General features: G+C 41.2%; 1 protein-coding gene across 4 annotated transcripts; it reads left to right on the top strand.

Moving 5' to 3' along the window:
• Positions 1–1,307: 1,307 nt before the first annotated feature.
• On the top strand, positions 1,308–16,774 carry stk33 (serine/threonine kinase 33). Of its 4 annotated transcripts, XM_044030352.1 has the most exons (15): positions 1,310–1,437; positions 6,071–6,209; positions 7,620–7,736; positions 8,243–8,356; positions 8,591–8,695; positions 9,289–9,427; positions 10,088–10,173; positions 10,790–10,877; positions 11,668–11,743; positions 12,265–12,377; positions 12,457–12,542; positions 12,629–12,701; positions 14,236–14,372; positions 14,782–14,868; positions 15,161–16,774. In XM_044030352.1, the coding sequence occupies exons 3-15, from the start codon at positions 7,620–7,622 to the stop codon at positions 15,344–15,346; spliced, it is 1,407 nt and encodes a 468-aa protein (XP_043886287.1). In that variant the 5' UTR covers positions 1,310–1,437; positions 6,071–6,209; the 3' UTR covers positions 15,347–16,774. The 4 variants fall into 4 exon arrangements, with proteins under 4 accessions (XP_043886286.1, XP_043886287.1, XP_043886285.1 ...); XM_044030351.1 differs by lacking the exon at positions 6,071–6,209 and having other exon boundaries at positions 1,308–1,437; positions 15,164–16,774; XM_044030350.1 differs by lacking the exon at positions 6,071–6,209.
• Positions 16,775–20,632: the final 3,858 nt, after the last annotated feature.

Raw genomic sequence — 20,632 nt, 5'->3', positions numbered from 1 at the left:
TCAGCACTTTCCTTCAGGCCCTTGCAACTTTCCCCCAACTATGATGAGATTTAAAGCGGTCGCAGAGACCTCAGTGAAGTGTGTTGTGTCCTGCGCTACATTAACTGCCCGGGCTTCTCTGAATCCATTTCCTGGCGTGCATGAATAGTCGTGTCATATCATGTAATGGAGAATCTTAAGCACCGTGCAGACCGCAGACTTTACTGTGGCTCCATGTCCACGGTCAAACTCATTAATAACGTCTTTGGTAAAAGGAGGAAGTCTGCCTGATGGAGGAAGTCAGCGGTGACTAAATATTATTATGTTACTCTTTGTCTGGACTCTCCAGGCTTTTTGATTTGGTTAACCAGTGCGGACAAATGTATTCTAAACATTTTACAATGCCAGGTGAATGGCAACAGGAAATGTCAGTGTCCTTCCGAAGGATGGAGAACAATGACAGCTTCACTTCTTTTCATTTTTTTCATTTGGATTTGCCAACAAATAAATAAATATTGTACGGTGTAAAAGGAAGACGTATGTTCAGGTGACCTATGTTTACTGAATTATTTTTCTTTTTTTTCATCATCATAACTCACCAGCTATGATTTGTGGTCATTTACTAACAGCACTGAGTTAATATCATGTCATGATTAGTCAGGTTTTTAGCTCATTCGCAGAAAATGTATTCAAAACTTAAAAATATTATCATTTAATTATCATATAAACTGTCAAACAGTTCATGGTTTCTGCTCAAATAGAAGAATTTGCTGGGATGACTGTAATTTATTTAAAATACAAAAGCATATTAGAGTTATAACTCTATCTTTTTTTTCTTTAATATTTTATATCCTTTGAACAGAACCAGTGTATCGCTATCTTTATTTTTCATTGATTTTATTTAGTTATTTTTTGCTTATATATATACATATTAATGTATATATATATATATGGATATGTATATATCTACATATATATGTGTATATATATAGATATAGATATATATCATTAATTTAGCTGTGAAACGTTTAAATATTTGGTAAATATACATCAATATTGTAATAAAAACACTCGACACTAACACCTCCGGCCACTAGATGGAGCCAAAAACTAATGATTACAGGTTACCGCTGAGCAGCAACTGTTTCCTGTGTGTCTTATAAACTACACTCACACTGAAAAAAATAAGTCAAGTTGGAATTTTGGCTAAAGTTCTGCACTGGAAGCGTAAATTTGATCAAAAACGCTAGGTTTTCGTGTCACATCAGGACACACATGAGCCAACAGGGGGCGTGATGTGTCCCTGAACGACGAGAAGCTGTGTGAATCATTGGAGTTTTGTCCTTCTTCGCTTCCCTTACTGCCTCACTCGCTCATTCGCTCAGTCGCTCGGTGAAAAAGTTTTGTTAGAGTGTTACAGCCGCGTCATGCAGCATGAAAACGACCTGTTCTGAGAAGGTGAGAAGCCTTTATTTAACCTCTGTAACACCAGCGTCGTCTCTCTGTTCCGCGACGAGAGTTGTTTTTTGTGTGTGTGTGTGAAACAACAAACATTTTATGCCACCGTATGTGCCGTTGCCATGGCAACGCGTTCCGCTGTGAATGGATGTTACCTCAAATTAATGTCGCTCTCTGGGCTTTGTGCGCCCATCTCATGTTTTAATTAGAGCCAGTTAATGTGTTGTCGACAACAGAATGTGTTGTTTTACAGTAGCTGTCTCCTCTTTGTGTGTGTGTGTGTGTGTGTTTTTGGGGCAAGTTGTCTTTATATTTTTGTCCAATTAAGAACCCACGTGGTTGAGATGATTAAAATGTTAGATTTGTCCAAATTAGATAAATGATGAATGGTTTATAATAGAAGTGTGTGTGTGTGTGTGTGTGTTCTGATATGAATGTGCTGACTTCTCTTGTCATTGAAATGAATTTCCTTCTTGTTTCTGCCATGGCCCACACTTTTTATTTCCTCCCAGTCTTTTTTTTTAAAGCGATGTTTGCCCTCCCAGCTTTGCAGAGCTGAGCCCAGAGAGGGCAGAGATTAGCTCAAACCAGGATTAAACCAATGAGAAAATTTGAATTTGTTGGCCCTTATCTCATAGCAACATGTGGAGTGCTCAGAGCAAATAACAGAATTTGATCTCTTCTGCTTCCTTTTGGCAAGACATGTTTTCTTGCTCCAGACACTTATCAAACATGACCACTGAAGACGGGGAGGAATTCTTGCGGGGGCCTTTTAAATGATTTGTTTACAGGGACACTACATGTGTTGCTTGTTTGTGCTTGTGTGTAGGAACAGGAACTCTGAGCACTTCCTCCTTCTCCCTCAGCCCCACATAGACCTTCAGCTGTGTGTGTGTGTCATGTGCTTTAATGGCTTAATTAGATTTAGACCACAAGCTTTGATAATCTCTCTGTTTGGGTTCACCTCATAACTTGGTGAAGTAGACTGGCTCTATATTTGCATTCTAAACATGTAATTTCTTGCCTCATCAGGTAATGCAATTCCATGCTTCATTAGGGCCGTGAAGTTTATCATTTGTCATCAAAGGCAAGCTGTCAATAAATGATTAAGTTTCACACGAGGAAAATGTGATATTTGGGCTCGAGCCAAAAGGATACCACTGAACATTTTAATTGCAGTCGGTGAGATTTTTGTTTTAATTTGATTTCCTGTCTGTGTTGTAGCAGCTGGTGGTTTCAGCCAGAGGCACAGACATGAGAGAATCTATGCCACTAAAGAAACGCAAACCAATTAATTGGAACAATTAATAATAATGAATTGTGTACTATTTTGATAATGTGTTGATTATATACTGGTTTCCTCTTCTTCTAACTACACGCTATGCCGCTGTTCTAAATACAACTCATGCAGCTGCATCTTTGAAAAGAAAGACATTTTTTAAAACAATCTTTTACAGTTAACTGTTGACGTGTTTGACATTTGGTGAACTGAAGTTGAAATTTCAGAAAAAAGTGTCCATGTTTGTTTCCAGCAGCATAAGGTGACGTTTTAAAATGCCCGTCAGGCCAGAATAGCAGTTCGCAGTAGAGGTCGACCATCGTGGGTTTTTCTCTGGCCAATGGCAATCTTTCCGTGCAGCCAGTGGCCATCATTAAGGGTATAATACATAATACATAATACATATAACAATAACTATACCAATATTATCATAATACATATATAGCAAGACAATCATATAGCGATACATCACAAATTCTGTGCAACTAGACGAAAACAAAACGTCCCAGAAAACTTAAAATTGCAGGATTTCCCCATTTATTTACAACATAGAGAACAAAATGCATAAAGTTTATGTATTGAATGTGGATGGAGCGTCTCTTAACGTAGCTTTATCCACTATTAACCCGCTGTAAACTCGATATTTGCCCTGGCGTATCGAGTAATCGTTTGGTCCATAATATGTCATAAAATGTTGAAAAATATTGATCAGTATTTCTCAAACCTGGAAATAACGATGTTCTCAAATGTCTTGCTTTGTCCACAAACTGAAAGTGATTCAGTTTTAATGATTTCCTAGTTATAACGGAGCAAAGAAACCAGACGATAGTCGTATTTAAGAAGCTGAAAAATGCTGCTGCTATACTGCTTGTAACTCTTTAGAAAACACTCAAACCAAATAATCGATTATTGGAATAGTTGACGATTTATTTAGTAATCGAGTAATCGTTTCAGCCATACATGAAACAGATAAGCAAAAAAGTAAACTTTTTCAAATAAACTTTAAGATGAAAAAAACCAAGTGCATTTATCCAACTTTGGACAACAAAATGTGTAAAATGACTTAAAAGAGTAACAGTCAGTTTAATTTTGTTTAGTTTTTTGACAAATGGCAAAGATTAATTACCGTCTGCTTCATTACAGCGTCGCAGACAACTCACTTCACTGTGCGAGCAGCAGCTCACGCACGCACGCAGACAGACAGCTTGTTATTCACACCAGTGTCACACAGTATAAGGAAAAGTGGCGATTAGAGATGGCTGTCCTTGTAATTTAATTTCAATTTACCTTTTTCATTAACGAACAAATGACTTCAGACTGCTGTGCTTTTACTTGCCCTTCATTCAGACCTGATAAATGTGCAGCTGTTTGTCCGGTTCTACAGTTTTATATTGTGATGTAAAGGACATTTGAGCGTCTGTTTCGGGTCATTTTGACATAAAGGGTAAAGTAAATATACATTATTTTGATTTGATGAAAGACAAGCAGGTTCAAGGGAAGACGTTACACAGGATCAGAGATCAAAATGACATTGGCTCTTTGTTTTTTTTACACGATCCTCCACACGCCCAGTCATTTTCTATATTTATTCACTCACTAGTGTGTAAAGGGAAAAAAAATGTCGCTGTGTGACAGAATGATGGAGAAATGGAGGCAAGTCTGGGCTTGACTTTGACGTGATGAATTGTTGCCTCTAATTACACAACGGCGATGTAAAGGTGGAGCTCAGTCTGTGTCTCCTTGGGGGAGGTTGGTGATAAACGCTCATCTTTCAAACATGTCTGTCTCTGCAGTGATATTATGTTTTGACATTGGTAATTTGAGCTGTCAGCTACAATTCACTCATTATTCAGCCACTTTAATGGATTTACATTTGCTCTTTGGCCAATCGACCATTTTGTGTAGAGAAGACATACTTTAACTTTGATTTAATTAAGTCAATAAGAGGGAGAATATGTTTAGACTTCACTGACACTATAGTGTACAAGCCAGAAAAGGATTCCAGGGATTTTAGAAGTGATCATTTTTGTCAGCAATATTTGAAACATGTAATGTTTTTGGCTTGATGAGGTGCTGTTCACATCTGTACTGATCTGAGTTACAGGTCATAATTCTTTGGTGCCCTAAACCGATCATGTAAAGGCTAAACTTCTGGTCCAGTAAAACTGTATCTCTGTCTGAGTGCACGTTTGAAAACACATCTTTGAATGGAAAAAATAATGAAAATCCAAAAAGCTATTAGTTTCAGAGACACTGGACTTTGAGCAACTGTATAAAGAGAGTTCTCGATAAGTTCTGAACATGAAACCAGACATTTTCCTGAACAGTTTTAGAGAAATTTCAAGTTAAATTTCACACCTTAGCAATTTCTATATTGAGAGTATTCTCAACTTTGAGATGCAATAAAAACAGAAACATTCCATCATTTCTGGACAAGACTGACTAGGTTGTGTTCAGGACATCTATGGCTGACAATTCTTCTGTAAAAGTCTCACATGAGCACTTTGTAAATTGAAAAAAAATCCTAAACTTTGAGTTGCAAAAACACATTTCTTTTTCCTGAAGTTCTGAAAAGACTAATAAAATTGTGATTGAGACATATTTTACATTTTTACTGTACAGTTTTAGAGGAATTTAAAGTTAAATGTCCCATATTAGCACTTCATTTGAAAACATATTCAACCTTGAGATACAATAAAAACACGTTTCTGACCAGGACTGATAAAGGTTTGTTCAGGACATGTATGACTACTAGCATACTGGAGATTAGACAATTCTTCTGTACAGTTTTGGAGAAATTCTAAATTAAAAGTCTCATATTAGCAGTTGCAGAAACACTAATAAAGTTGTGATTGAGACATATTTGACTACTAGCTTACTGGAAATCAGACCTTTTTTTTTACTGTACAGTATTTATTCAAATTTAAAGGTAAACATACTCAACTTTGAGATGCAATAAAAACAAAAACGCACATAAGTTCTGACCAGGACTGATTAGGAGGTGTTCAGGACATCTATGACTACCAGCATACTGGAAATCAGACATTTTTACTGTTGATACGGTTGATAATATATCACTTTTTTGCCATTATTGTTCTTAATCTCTGATCCTTATTGTGCTTGATCTCTGCATTCACTTCTTGACTAGCTCATATCAGTTCCCTGATTTGCCACGCTCCTATCATGACACGTTTTTCTACGACTATGTAAGAGATATTTAAAATACAATTTTAGCCATCCACTCGTCCATACACACTGGACCTTTAAAGATATACAGGACCTGTGTTAGTTAGTGCACCGTTTGAAACTCTAGCCTTTGCCCCTGACCTGACCTTACTGTTTCTTTTGCCTCAGGGATCTTGGGCTAAATACCGGACACCTTTTGTTGAGGCAACACATGACGTGCGCCGAAGCTTTTCCCTCCGTTTACTTCAAGTCCCCAGTGATACACTCATCACATGCCTCCGTGTCCTACAAATGAGCTGTGATTGAGGTGATTGGAATTTCCAGAGGCTGTCACAATCGCTTTGATTGGAAAATAGACAGGAGATAATGGGAGAGACAGGCCTGTTATGAAAGCCCTGTCGGTGCTAAAATAATGCATCAGAGTGGAGAGGTTAAAGACACCGCTTCCTTGTTAATAATTAATTGCTGTGTGTGTGGTGGATCCACTTCATTGCTCCCAGTCATCACTTGATAATTGCTTTACATTTAATTTGGCTTTAGAAACTGTTTTGCAAACTGGGTAAATTGTGCTTTAAGTTAATATAGGCTCAGACAGAGATAGCAGTGTGGTCATAAAGCAGTGATTAAAAAAGTGACAAGTTACTCCGGATGAAGTATAGATTCGGTGTCGTATGAGGAGACCACTTGATTAAACCTTTACAAGCTACGTTAAAGTCAATGTCTTCGCCAGTGGTAAAATAACCTGTGATATATTGATATTGTGCGTGTAACATTTTGGGAGCGTTTATTGAGGTTTGCATAAGTATCACTTAAATTAAAAAATGTCTGGTTTTCTTAGCCTCAGGATAAGCCTTTTATGTCTACTTTAGCTAAGAGCCTTGCTTTTGAGGCCGCCATCTTGTGTCAGCATGTTTCTACTCCAGCCTGAATAGACACAAACAAAGAATAACATCCTTTCTGGTATGCAGAGGCCACCGTAGTTCCCTAAAGCACGTGGGAAAGGGAGTGGTGAGTCCTCCATTTGAGGAAAAAAGGCAGCTTCACAATTAGACGCCACTAATTCTTACATTTAGTTTCAGCAACAGACGACAAAGGGAAAAATAACAGACCGTAAAAAACACTATTTAAATATCCACTGAAAAAGTGTATGAGCGAGGGGGAGAGAAAACGTTGGCTAACCTTAGCTGAAGTGTGCTTTATTCATAGGCATCTCCATTGCTGACACATTTTTTCTTCTTCAATTAAATTTTATTTGTAAAGCGCCGAATCACAACATACATTATCGCAAGGCACTGCACATAGACAACATTATCGAGAGCAGAGAAACCTGTTCACACAGTGAGCAAACCAGATTCAAAGATGTGCGGCCATCTGCCTCGACCGGTTGGGGTGAAAGGAAAAAATGGGGGACAGAGAGGACAAGAGGGAAATGAGGTAGAGACAAAAGAAAGAGGGTCATCTGGTTGAGACATTTTTGAGAGAGGTACTGACGCTTTTTCTTGTACAATATGGTTCCACCCATTGACCTGTCCATTGTCGTGGTCAAATAAAAAAAATGTGTGGTCGATTAGGATTAAATCTGCAGAATATTGGTAACAATAACGATAACAATCGACCTGAACAATCACTAAGAAATGCAGAGATTTTTGCAGCATCATTTCACGATGTGACGAGTCATTTTAGAGCAATCATGACCGTCTTCTTCTTCCATCTCCAGATGACAGAGGCAGATGTCAGTGGATTTGTCATGGACGTGCCGTCCCCGCGGGCCGGCAGGTACCCGTTGGAGAGAGACGTGCCTGTAATTCGCCTCAAGAATGATGCCGAACTCAGGGTATGGAGGTCATTCATACAAGATTCTACTATAGTCCTGTGCTACAGTCACCAGTGAAGTCCCACATACTCACTGGTGACCTCTAAAAACAAACTGTCTGCACTGAAAGAGGGTCAGACTTGACGTTGCTGCTGCTGTTCAACCCCCCTTCACTGGGAATTTGACTTCTCCCTTTGCCAAATTCGAAGCAGCCAGTGCTCAGCCTTGCATGCACACAGATAATGATCAAGTTAATTAGACCTGAGATTGAACGAACTGCAGCAGCAACTTAATCATTTGTAACTTGATTAGAAATACTATATTCTGCAGCTCCAGGGACGAGAAAACTTTCTGTTATTTCAGAGAGCTTGGAATTAGCATGTACTTGAGTTCAGGTGTTCGGCTAAAGACATTATGTGCTTTTTTTTTTTAATAATCTAAAACACAGGAGAACTCCTCCACTGTCTCTGGCTGGTATAGATCACAAATGTCCTGATGTTTTCTTTCTTTTGTCCCCATCCCTATAGGAAATATATGAATTTGGAAAGAAATTAGGTCAAGGTAGCTTTGGAGTTGTTTATGAGACCACCCACATCGAGACACAGACAAACTGGGCCATTAAAAAGGCCTGCAGACCAGCGGTGAGTACATCGGGCAAACCCTGTGGGACGCCTGTTGTTTGTGATGTAAAGGAAAGTTGCACTTGCACCCGGGATTTTTTATCGTAAAGCGAGAAACAAATCGTGTCTGAAGAAAACACACAGACTTTCAGACTTAATGCATGTTTGAATTGGTGCGTAAAGCATTATGTGCATATCCAATGTTTCGTCCAATGGAGTCCAATGAGCTTTCTTTCTTTCTTTTTTTCGCTCCAGGCAGGAAGTTCAAAAGTCAAGATGCTGGAGCAGGAGATAAACATTCTCAAACAAGTGACTCACGCTCACATCGTACATCTCAAAGAAGTCTACGCAACACCAAGGGTGAGCTTTGCTCAAACTAAGTAACAATTAAGGGAGCTAGTAGTTAAATAACACTTAACTTACCAAAGTACTTGAGAAAAAAACTCTACTGTCTTGTGAAGCAGACATCTTCGGTTTTCTCTCTTTTTCTCTGTATAGCCCCTTTTCCACTAGCCTCGCCTCACCTCGGCACGGGCAAGGAACGACACAAGAATCAAGCCGAACAATGCCGAACTGTAGATAAGTTAAAAAGACTTAAAAATCCTGAAAAACGTGTGTTAATCTCCAACATTTAGCAAAGGAAATTTATCAGAGGAGTCATACCGTACTGCGGCGATTGTGAGCGGCGAGCAGCATCACAAACCCTGCCGCTGTATTTCAGTGACTGTTTCTCCGGTCAACCGTGCCGTGCCGTGCCGTGCCGAGCTGACATGTAGTGGAAACACGGCATAAGTGTGTGTGTGTGACTCGGGATGGGCGGTGAAGAAAACTAGGTCATAAAGACTGCAGTGTTTTGGTAATTACACAGAAGTCCACAAGGGGTGATAGAGGTTCCGCACTGGAGCTTTAAAGCGCACACAAACAGACCATTTCTTTTCTCTGCTTGTTTCTAGATGATGTATTTGGTTACAGAGCTGTGCACTGGGGGTGATCTGAAGCAGCTGCTGAGGCGGAAAAAGTTCCTCACTGAGGACGAGACGAGACATATCATCCGCGCGCTGGCTGACGCCATCGTCTACCTTCACAAAAGAGGTAATATTAGTCTGGGGTTTGACGTTTTGATGGTATTCAAACACATCTCGGCATCACAACTGCAGTTTTGTTTGCGGCGACGTCGTAAATGTGCACATACGTTACCGACAATGGTGTTTACGGGTGTGACAGCGCCCAGGTGTCGCCGTGGCAACGCACAGGAAACCTATAATCAGGAAAGACAAGTTAAACAACGCTCTTGAGCCCGCCGTCCTTCACATGCTTCATATTCGCCCGTAACATTGGAATAAAAGAGCAAAAAAGGAATAATTGCCTGTCGGAAAAACACAAAAAGCAACGTTGCATTTCGGTTAATGACTAATTTGTAACAAGCTAGGCTAGGAATACTGATGAATAGGCAAGGTTTTTCATGGAAAACTCCCCATTGTCTCTGTAGAGAGTGATGTGATGCTAATAAGAAAGCATCGATCGTTAAATTAAAAAAAAGTTTGTTTTGTTCGTTAATTCATTGTAAATCTCAGCTCAACTTTGAGCTTAAATGCCACAAATGGTTCATTTTGTACACGTTATAATTCACAGTATTATGACATGAAGGTGGATATGTTGCCAGAAAGATGGCTACGGCACAAACGTTGTAACGTTGGGTGATAAATGTTGTTTTCAAAGCCCGTGTCAATGTTTTCTCCTCACATCTCGCAGACATTGTGCACCGAGACCTGAAACTTGAAAACATTCTGGTGAAAAATCCTCCAGATGAAGGCGATAATGACAGGATTAATATCAAGGTGAGCACGAGCCTCACACTGTGTAACTCGACACCTCTGCTTCTTACCCATTACCTGACTACAAGCCTCTGATGGGCAGTTTTTTCCATATTTAGTAAAGGCTTTAAACGCTATCTCATTATGACAGACCCCCCTTTGGTCTTGCTTTATAGTAAACCTTTGCAGAGCTTCAACTGTGTCCTTAAACAAATTACCAGCTGAGCACAGCGTGTGTTGTGCAATGACAACCAGCCAGCTAAAGCAGCCACCTGGTGTGTGTGAGCTAAAACGAGGCTAGACCAAAACATAAACATTACAGACTCTGTGTTTTTCTCTTTGTCTCGCACACAAACACAAACACAGAAATTGGTACCATGCAACTGCAAAAGCTGCTTTCATTTCACAGTAGTTACTCGTGTGTTCTGGAAGTTTTTGCCTCCTAAATAACGCGATAAACTTTTGTGAATACACTCGCGCGGCTCTCACAGCTATGTCGCTATTTGTGTAAACCGTCAAGGGTGAGTGTTTGTTGTTTCCCTCGACAAAAAGCACGTGAAACGAAGAATATAACACGGATGCTTACAGCACATCATGTTTATTTGAATAACCTTGCTCTTGAGTGCTTTTCTATTCCTAGGTGGCCGACTTTGGATTATCGGTGCAGACAGGTGGTGTGGGGATTGAGAACATAATGACAGAGGCCTGTGGAACTCTGATCTATATGGGTACGATGCAACATTGATGATCGCGAAGTTTTGAATAAGTGATGTACCAGCATGCTTTGCCATCTGCCAATGTATCTTTTTGACTTTACCACGGGGGAGTTGCCAAAGTGGGACATTTGAGATCCTAGACAAAAAGGGGTATTATGGGATAGTTCAGATGTTGTGCGGTTGCATGAGATGTTAACCATTTTTGGGTGGAACACTCGCTCTCACCGTTAACATGGCTGCTGGCAGGGGCAATAATAAGAACTAGCCTTCAGTTAGCATCACAACTCTGAAGATGTTTAGTTTGTCCATCGGGGGTTACGCCCGTAGACCTGACCTGGCTCTTGATATTTAAAAGGTTCAACCTGGGGTCACGAAAAACAACAATTTATAAAATCAAAAATGCTTCTACACTTGTAGAAAAGTAAGTATAATCACTTCATTTTCAATTTCTGCCTAATGAAAATAATGTCACTCCTTTTTCCACAGTAAAAAGAGCCATTTAACGAAATGACGGAACGAGGAATATTCCTCAGTTATCTCAGTTATCTGTATCATGCCCATGTATATTTAGGGTGTTAGCTGTAGGCAACTGGACTTCCACGTGTTCTTCCAGCCTCTAGGACGAGCGGTGGGACGTCTTCATCTTAACTCAGTCAAGTCCAGTTGCCTTCAGCTGACGTCTGAAGATGACCATGACCTGGATGACTGAGAACGTTCACAGTCGTGTCCATGTATGGTATCATATGTTGATGTGTGATAGCACAGAAACCAATCACTAAAACATAAATCTGCTTTATCTCAGCGCCTGAAATGATGAGCGACCGCGGTTATACGCAGTGGTGCGACGCGTGGAGCATAGGAGTCATCATGTACATGCTGTAAGTAGATGGATGTTTATACATAAATTAGAGCTGCAACTCATAATTGATTCATCTGTCGATTATTTTCTCGATTAATCGTTTGGTGTTCAGGATATTAGAAAACCTTAAAAAATGTAGATCTGTGTTCGTCAAACCTGGAAATGATGATGTTCTCAAATGTCTTGTTTTGTCCACAATTTCTTTGTTATCCAGAGCAAAGAAATGAAGAAAATATTCACATTTAAGAAGCTTAAACAATCGGAAATCTGGTTTAAAAGCTTCCATTGTCGTTTCAGCTCTAACATAAACACTGACAGACTATATTACATTACATTACATTACATTACATTACATTACATTACATTACATTACATTACATGTCATTTAGCAGACGCTTTTATCCAAAGCGACTTACAATGGAATCAAGTACAATTAGCCAGGGGTGGAATCGAACTTGCGACCATGATGTCTTTGGTACACAAGGTAGGGTCTTAACCACTGAGCCACTCCACCCCCATCTATATTCACGTGTGTTTCAGACTGTGTGGGGATCCGCCGTTTGTGTCGCAAACAAAGTCACTCTTACTTGAGGAGATAACGAACAGAGAAGTCACGTTTCCTCAGTCCTCGTGGGCCACAGTCAGTGACGCAGGTGACGCTTATTCTCCGCTATCAATTCTTTAAATTGTGACTCAACAAACTCACCGATTGCTTGGAGTCTGTCTCAACAGCGAAGAATCTGTTGACTTGCCTCCTGAAGGTGGACCCCGCCTACCGCATGTCTCCGAATCAGCTCCTCGAAAACCCGTGGATTACAGTAAGGCGCTCGCTCTTCGCGCTGCATTCACAAACGTTAGCCGAGGAGTCACAGGAGGAGCTGTAAGCGGGTGCTTTGTTCAACAGGGTGACGCCAACGTGCCTGCCGTACCATCCAACGTGCTGATCATGATGCGAAACTACCGGGAAGAGGAGGAAAGTAAGACAACGATGAAGATTTATCATGTTTTGATCATTTCAGATGTGCAAAGTATGTCGGCATATACAGTGTTTTTGTAGCCCATAGTTGAGATAATTGAAAATGTAGTATGGAGCTCTGATATTCTTCCTATAATTAGACACATATGGATATAATTTGAGACATTTAATCACTTATTTTATTCCTTTCTTCTCTTCACATGTATATATTTATTTGATACATACCATCTTCTATTTTAGAGTTGTAAAGTGCCTGAAATCAAGCATTGTAGAACATGTAAGGGGAACACGATATTTAAGTTGTTTTCACAAATACTAATACACAGGAATGTGCGGCACGCAAATAAATTCATAAAGTAAAGAGAAAAACAGAAGTTCACACGATGAGCAACAGTGTCAGTGGAGTGGAGAGGGAAAAATATGCCAGTGTGACCCACTAATATTTAATAAAGTAAGGTCTCTACACAATAGTAGGTTGTAATGTGTAAATAAACTGAGCAAGAAAAGGAAGGGAATTTGTGTTTGGTGGATTATTTCTTTGTTGTAACAACGCTTCTTGGCAATAAGTCACAGCTTATTCTGCCATCGACTCTTGTTTGGTGTCGTTTATTGGACTGGACTGGTAGTAGCATGTGGGAGAACCATACACAACAGCCTGGCTCCTCCTTGGGTTGTGTGACCATGGCGATGGCGTCCCATTCGTCAACCAGCAATTGTGTCATTGTGGTTGTGTTGGTCACTCTGGCACGGACAGCACGCTGCTGCTCAAGCTGATCCCACGAGTGTTCAGTGGGGTTGAGGTCAGGACTGCAGGCAGGTCATCGCATCATCTCCACTCCCAAATTCTGGAGGTAAAGCCGCTCTGTGGGGGCAAGTGTTGTCATCTTGGAGGATAGAGTTCGGTCTAGAGCGGCAACTCACGATTATTTTCATAATCGGTTCATCTGTTCATTATTATCTCGATGAATCGATGAATCGTTTGGTTCATAAAATGTCAGAAAACCTTAAAAAATGTTGATCGGCGTTCGTCAAAACCTGGAAATGATGATGTTCTCAAATGTCTCGTTTTGTCCACAAACCAAAATTTGTTATCCAGAGCAAAGAAATGAAGAGAATATACACATATAAGACGATTAAACAATCGGAAATCTGGTTTTAATCATGAAAAAAGCTTTGAAAAGGATTAACCGATTATCAAAATAGTTGTCGATTCATTTAGTAATCGATTAATTGTTTCAGCTCTGGGGAGATATGGGATTGCAGACTCTCATCTTGATGTCGCTCTGCACTGAGGTTACCTCCAATGATGACAGTGAGGGAGATGCAACCCGACCAGATGCTCAAAACAAGAGTCCATACAAGTTTCTCCTCAACTCTCAACTCGACTCAAATGCATTTTCCTTACAAATGAGCCATTTGCCAAGAAGCGTTGTTACAACAAAAGAAAAAATCCAGGTTTTTAAGGCCTTTGAGATCGATAAACCACAGCAGAGGTTATTTAGCATCGATGGGTTTTTTTTATTTGTCCTCACTAGGAACACAGATCCTGGAGAACCTGTCTCTCACCTCTTCTGAGGACACCGTGGATCCAAAGCCACTCTGCAGGAGTCCCGCTAAGCTCAGCCCGGAGAGCGACAGCAGCTTCTACCCACACACCACATCCACGGAGCAGGTACTGTGTGTCGTGTTTTAGTGTCCAAGGCTCTCATTTTATATGGCTCCCAATTCATTTAGTGGATGTAATGATGTGATCTCTACTTAACTAGTGCCACAACAGCATTTTTTAATTAGACTATAAAGTGATATAAAGATTATCACTCGACTGTATTGATTTCACAATATCAAGATATAACATAAGTACTACGCATAATATTACGGTCACCATACCACCTACTGCATCATATTCAAAGGATTTTCAGAGTATTATCAAACCATTATTAGATTTAGCAAAGGCACTGTAGTTCTAATGAATATTTTGGGTGTATTCTTGAAGGTGAATCCATATTAATTCCACGTTTTGTCCAGAAAAATCAACCAAAACTGCTTCTCTTTATGGCCGTTGTTGTATGGTGTTATTTCAGACTAAATACAGCAGAGAAACCTGCCAGCTGGACAAGTGCACAAATGGCTCCGAACCCTGGAGACCACGTCAACCCACTGCCACACAGGTGTGTTCACCTTTGACCTTTTAGCTTAGATTAATGTTTTTTTTATTTCTCATAGCACTTGACATAATCTTAAAGTTCTCTATTTTATATGTCTTGGATTAAATTATTCTCACCCAGCCCTGATAGTCTGTACACAAGCTTTCTTGTCAAAATACCTCAAATAGCGTTATATATTCAGTCACCACTAGATGGTGCCAGATTTAGCAAATACAAAAGAGGGTCATTTTTACATGAACGTGATGTCAACATGAATTCTGTCATGTAAGACGTGTATGAACCTCTGTGACTGCAGCAGCCCGGTGCCGCGGTGAAACACAGCGTGCAGCCCGGTGCAAAGCAGCAGTGCCGGCCTCGGCACAACAAGGACCCCAGTCCAGGACTCAAGAACCAGAAAGCGGCTTCTTACAGCCACAGACCTTCTACCTCGAGTAAAAGTAGGACGGGGCCCCGCAAAACACAAGTCACCTTTCAGTGCTAATACCCATGCAGAGTTAAAATGAACTTTACAAATGCAATTTAATTAATGAATTGATTGATTGAGACTTTATTCGATAAGCGTGCTATTTAATGTCATTCTGCTTGTTTTTTTAATGTCATTGTGTCATGTTTTGGTGACGGGAATGGAACTACAGTACTGTGAACGTACGCGCACAAGACAGCGAGCGTCCAGAGCCTCTGGAAAACTCTCTGGAAAATGCCAAGCGGCCAAAACGTACACTCGCACCATTTGAGTGGCTTTGCAATCGCGGATATAACTGACAAAGGGTTTTACGATGAGTCACCAGGGAGATTAGAAACACACTTACAACTAGCGTCTTATTAATTGTGTCGTATTATTATTTTTGATTCACTGTGAACCTAATTGTCACCTAACAATAACCAAATAAGAAAAGGGGATGTGAGTTTATGACAGTGAGAATTGGTTAGTGGTCATCAGGGATGTTTATTTTCAACACCCACACACTCAAAGTAGAGTTAATAAATATTTGTCCGTATGAAGGAATACAGGAATGTGCCAAATATCACAACAGACCTTTTTGCACATTTATATAAAATGAAAATGACAAAAAAACAACGGCTTTACGATGACATGTTAGTGAGAAGGCGGCAGGTGATTATACAGGATGTCACGGCGCGACGTGAAAGCAAACAATAGGGATTTTTTTCTTTCTCTCCGCTCTGACCTCTCAATTCCAAAAAACGACCATATACGCAGTGACTGCATCCTCTCTGTGTCAAAACAGCAAAAGTGTCACGCGGGCTGGTTACGCTCCATGTGAATGCAGAGGATTGGGACCGGGGGCAGCCGCGGGTCTAATCTCGCACGGAGGCCGTTGAAAGCAGTGGGAGCTACTTTGAGGGCACTGCCATTCAAACGCAGAATAATCCTCCCAGCATAGATACAACATGAAAGTAGCCAAGCGTAACACACAGAGGCTGAATTTCAAATTCGCCCATTTGCATCTTGAAGTGAACGAGTGCCAACCGCGGGAGCCTCGCGTTCAGACACGAGGCTCTGTTTTTAGTGTGAATGTGCAGATTCCTGCGTTTTCGCGGACGTGCATGTTTTCATACAGATGTGTTATTAGAATGAACACATGAGTTGTGACTGCGTGCCAAAAGAGAAAAAAAACCCCCAGAAAACTGCAATGTTTTGACATGAACTGTTACTACAGGCCGCTGTCAACAGCAGATGGAGCTGTAGGAAGTCACTGAATTCATTTCCTGTGCTTAGTCTGACAGGAGAGTGCCACCATTGAAGCTTCCTATACCTTGACGTGTGCACGGAGACGTTTAATTAGAATTGATGGCTTAAACTGTGATGTCCATGTAGTCTGTCGCTAATTATTATGTGGTTAACGTCTTGGTGGATTATTCAAACAAAAATAAATGGTGGAGATAATCATTTTTCTGGAGTTTGTCTTATTCACATGTCGTGTTCTACCCTTGACTCGCTGAGGTTACTTAAACCTACTTTCCTTTAGATGCCCTCAATTAATTTGCATGCAAGTCTGTGCAGATAACCACATACAGTATATACACGGCCAAGAGATTTCAACATATGGTCCTTATTGTCTTGCTCCAGACTTTTAATTAATTATGGAGGAAACGAGGAAAAAGCAGAACATAACCTACAGCAGATTACAGGAGCGCTTGTACACGCCTCAGGTTGAAGGTAATTTACAGAGCGAAAGACGTCGAGAAAACGTGGAAGAATCCGTTTCCTCATGAATGATGATCTGTTAAAACACTGTCAGTTCCAATTGTTGGAGGGAAAACAGGAGCCTCCAGGTTTACTTTTACTGCTTTGCCAACAAAAATAAAAGAACAGGGGAAAGAGGTGGGAGGGGAAAGGATGGAGGGGTTGAAGCGAAAGAGGCATGGATAGGTTAGGGGCGTGAATTTGGGACAAAGCATGGAGGCAAAGGAAATTAGAAAATTCGTCGAGATGGAACAGGGGATGCGCCACCCCTTCTCCTCCAGCAGTGCTTGTGACAGATGGAAGAAATGGTGGGTGGGTTGACGGGCTGCAGGGATTAAAAACACTGCAGTCCCATTTTGGAGCCTGAAGAGAGCGTCACACGTGCAGAGGTGGGGCGCAGAGTGGCACTTGTGGAGAGAGTCGCGGGGCGTGTGAAGCGGGTGCATGCCGGGTAATGTCAAAAGAGGCAAGGATGCTTCCTGTCCCTCAGCTCCCCCTCTGCTCCATTCACCTTTATCCACTGAGGAGCATGGAGGGGGCTGTTAGGAGAAGGGAGGGAGGGTGCATCTCAATAACCTTAATAGAGCTTCTCTTAATTAATCAGCTCATCTGCAGAGACCCGATACCTGCAGCTGAACCCCCACCGGCGCTCCTCCAACCTTACCCCAAACACAACATCATCACACTGCTGCTGTGACATTGTGGTAATGAGGTAACGCGGCTACAATGTCATGGAAATGTTGCAGAGACGTTATCAGTGGGAGCTCATCACACATGCTGATGTTCCCGATCCCCTTCAGTGTTTGCATTGTGTGTGCGTGGAGATGCGTGTGCTCATGTGTGCTGCTGCTGCTGCTGCTGCTGCTGCTGCTGCTGCTGCTGCTGCTGCTGCTGCATCACGCCACAACTCCCACACCACGGTCCCCACATAATAACAGATACATATGGCCAAATGGCAGGCGGAAACCATGATGCCTCTATTTTCACAGCGCGGGGGTGGGGGGTGGCATCAAGTAAACATTTGAAGCAGATGGCAGTTTCAAAAGCAAGCCTCATCAATCTTTGTTGACCCTACCCCTTTTAAAAAAAGTGCTCTTATTTGGGACATTTGCAATTAAAAATACACACAGTACAGCTCATTTAAATATCAAATTAATTAGCGGACACACTGGTGTAAATGCCTCTTTTATAAGTCCTTGTTAAAAGTAAAAAGTTCTCCACTACGGTTGGGTGGTTTGTTAATTTACAGTGATATCTAATCCCAAGTTACTTCACATAAAAGGCATTACTATACATATTTTAATGGGGAGGTGGTTGTTTTCATGGCAATTTTCTGCTAGAGTACATTTTTAATTTATTCATATTTAATTTATTGGTCTCTCTATACCCGCTCAGTAAAACTAATCAAGACCTTGTATGGGCCTCTTAAAGCCACATCTCTCCTTGGCAGGCAGACAGGGAGACGCTGCATTAGTATAAGCTCTCCTCTCTTGTGCACACAGTGCTGGATGAAACACCCGGCATTCAGTCAAGCAGGAGGCGAGGACCTCAAAGGAGACTGTTCAGCTCTCACAAACAACCTTTTAATCGCGCCGAGAAAAGAGTGGAGGGGGGGGGGAAAAAGAATCTGCACCGCTTTGAATGATTCGAAACATTTTCATTCCAGTGGACGGTGACCACTGTCACCGGGGGAAAGAGGACGAAACCCCTTCTTTTCTTTTACTTCCTGCCAGAAATGAGCAATTACTTGACATTGCAAATTGGATACAACAAAATTAGCGAATCACAAAGGCTTTTATTAAATGATTTGGTCAATAAAACAGTAATTACATACACACATGCTGGAAACTACTCTTATCTTTAAGATCGCAACCTTGCTTTGGACTAGGAAGATGTTAAAGCTGCAGTGTGCAGAATGTAGGAAATCAAATGAACCCCTGCTTAAAAGAACTGTGGTAGTAGTGTCTTTCATGGTTGAAGTAATAATGTCTATGTGTTTCAAGATTAAAGTTAGTTAGCTTTACATGGTACAATTGTATCCGGGGTTAAAGCAGCCTATAGGCCATAATATACCTGGGGTATAATGTAGCATAGGCCGCTTTAATCCCGGGTTTATTCTGGACTGGGGGTATACTATGGCCCTGTTACACCCGGGATTAACTCGTTTGCAATATCAATATGCAAATTCACCCCAGATGCCAATAAAGATGTCCGTTGCTTCAGAATTCTGGCAGAATTTGAGAAAATGTCCAACTTTCCACGGACCAGGCGAAGAAAACACGGCGTGCAGATATTCCAAAACAGACACCAGCCAATCAAGGCTAACATTCAGCCCCTTTTCTACATAGTCAGCCATGACGGACACTGCTCTTCAGCACCTAACTGTCCAGTTTTAAAGCGATACCCCGCCAATATAATAGTTCAGCCCTACTTCCTGCCCTTAAAATCATTTGCCCTTGAATTGGCTTTACAGGGCTCTGGATGTCATTAAGCAGAGTATGACTGGAGTTCTTATCACCTCACGACACGATGCACTCCAAATATCTATTGATCCGTTGACACACCTTGAGGAGGGGGCGTGCTCATCCTTACACATGGAAATGATTGCAATTAATTACCAATCCCCTTTGACAAGGCGGTGGGGGGGGGGCAACAGCAGCATTTCTCTGGTGTAATGTGTGGCGTGTGTAATGAGCGGCGGAAAGGTCATTTGACACATTTCTGCCAGAATGAATTCATTTGTTTCAAGCACTTAATTCTGCAGTCACCTCATTGGTGTGCGGCTTGGCAGCGCACTCAGACGGTGCATTACCACAAGTGGAGGCTTAGCTTTCCCTTCCCAACAGCCGGTGCTGACCACAGGTCTGTGGGAATACCCGGAGAGCGGGGAGACAGTGAAATGGAGTGTGGGAGATCAAAATCATTCCTTCTATCATAGGAAAATCACCGGCCTTGTAATCGGAGCATTCATTACAGTTCAGTCAAAATGCAGGTTCCCATTGGATGGGCAATTTAAAAGTAGGCTCCTGGAAAATGAGAGACCCATGAGGTCATGATACGGGGTCACAGTCAAGTAAATAATGGGAATTGGTCCCACGAGGTTTGGAAAACCACAAAGCCTGTGGTCACGCACTGAAAATACAAGAGAGCGCAGGAGAGAGGCAGGAATTCAATCATCAGACAGAAAATAAAATGCCCCCCGTGCCCTTTCAGCATCACAATAAGCTCAATTAAAATGGCAGAGTGCAATTTGGTGTCACACAGTCACTCGAACCTGATGGATTTAGAAAAGTGCCGCGGCGCTCGCGTGGCAGGTGGAAATGATTTTCTTATGTTAATTTCCAAGCTTCTATTAAACATTTGGAGAAGGTTTAATTTGTGTTTTCCACCCACGAAGATGCCAAACCTGCACGTACTGTACTGAAAACGCCAGTTTGGCTGATTATCGAATCCAACAAGCAAGTGCTTTATTGGCATTTCAACAGTGACATCCCCTTTTATGTGATATATTATATTTTACATGTAGTATATGTATTCATATTGCCTGTAAACATGTTTCAT

Source organism: Solea senegalensis, linkage group LG7, assembly GCF_019176455.1.
Source record: "Solea senegalensis isolate Sse05_10M linkage group LG7, IFAPA_SoseM_1, whole genome shotgun sequence".
Lineage (NCBI taxonomy): Eukaryota > Metazoa > Chordata > Actinopteri > Pleuronectiformes > Soleidae > Solea > Solea senegalensis.
This window is presented reverse-complemented; position numbering and strand designations above follow the sequence as displayed.

Coding starts and splice junctions, on each gene's coding strand:
- stk33 (XM_044030350.1), top strand. CDS start 1,414: ATGAAAACGACCTGTTCTGAGAAG. Junction 8,696..9,288: donor AAGTCTACGCAACACCAAGG/GTGAGCTTTGCT, acceptor GCTTGTTTCTAG/ATGATGTATTTGGTTACAGA. Junction 12,702..14,235: donor CTACCGGGAAGAGGAGGAAA/GTAAGACAACGA, acceptor TGTCCTCACTAG/GAACACAGATCCTGGAGAAC.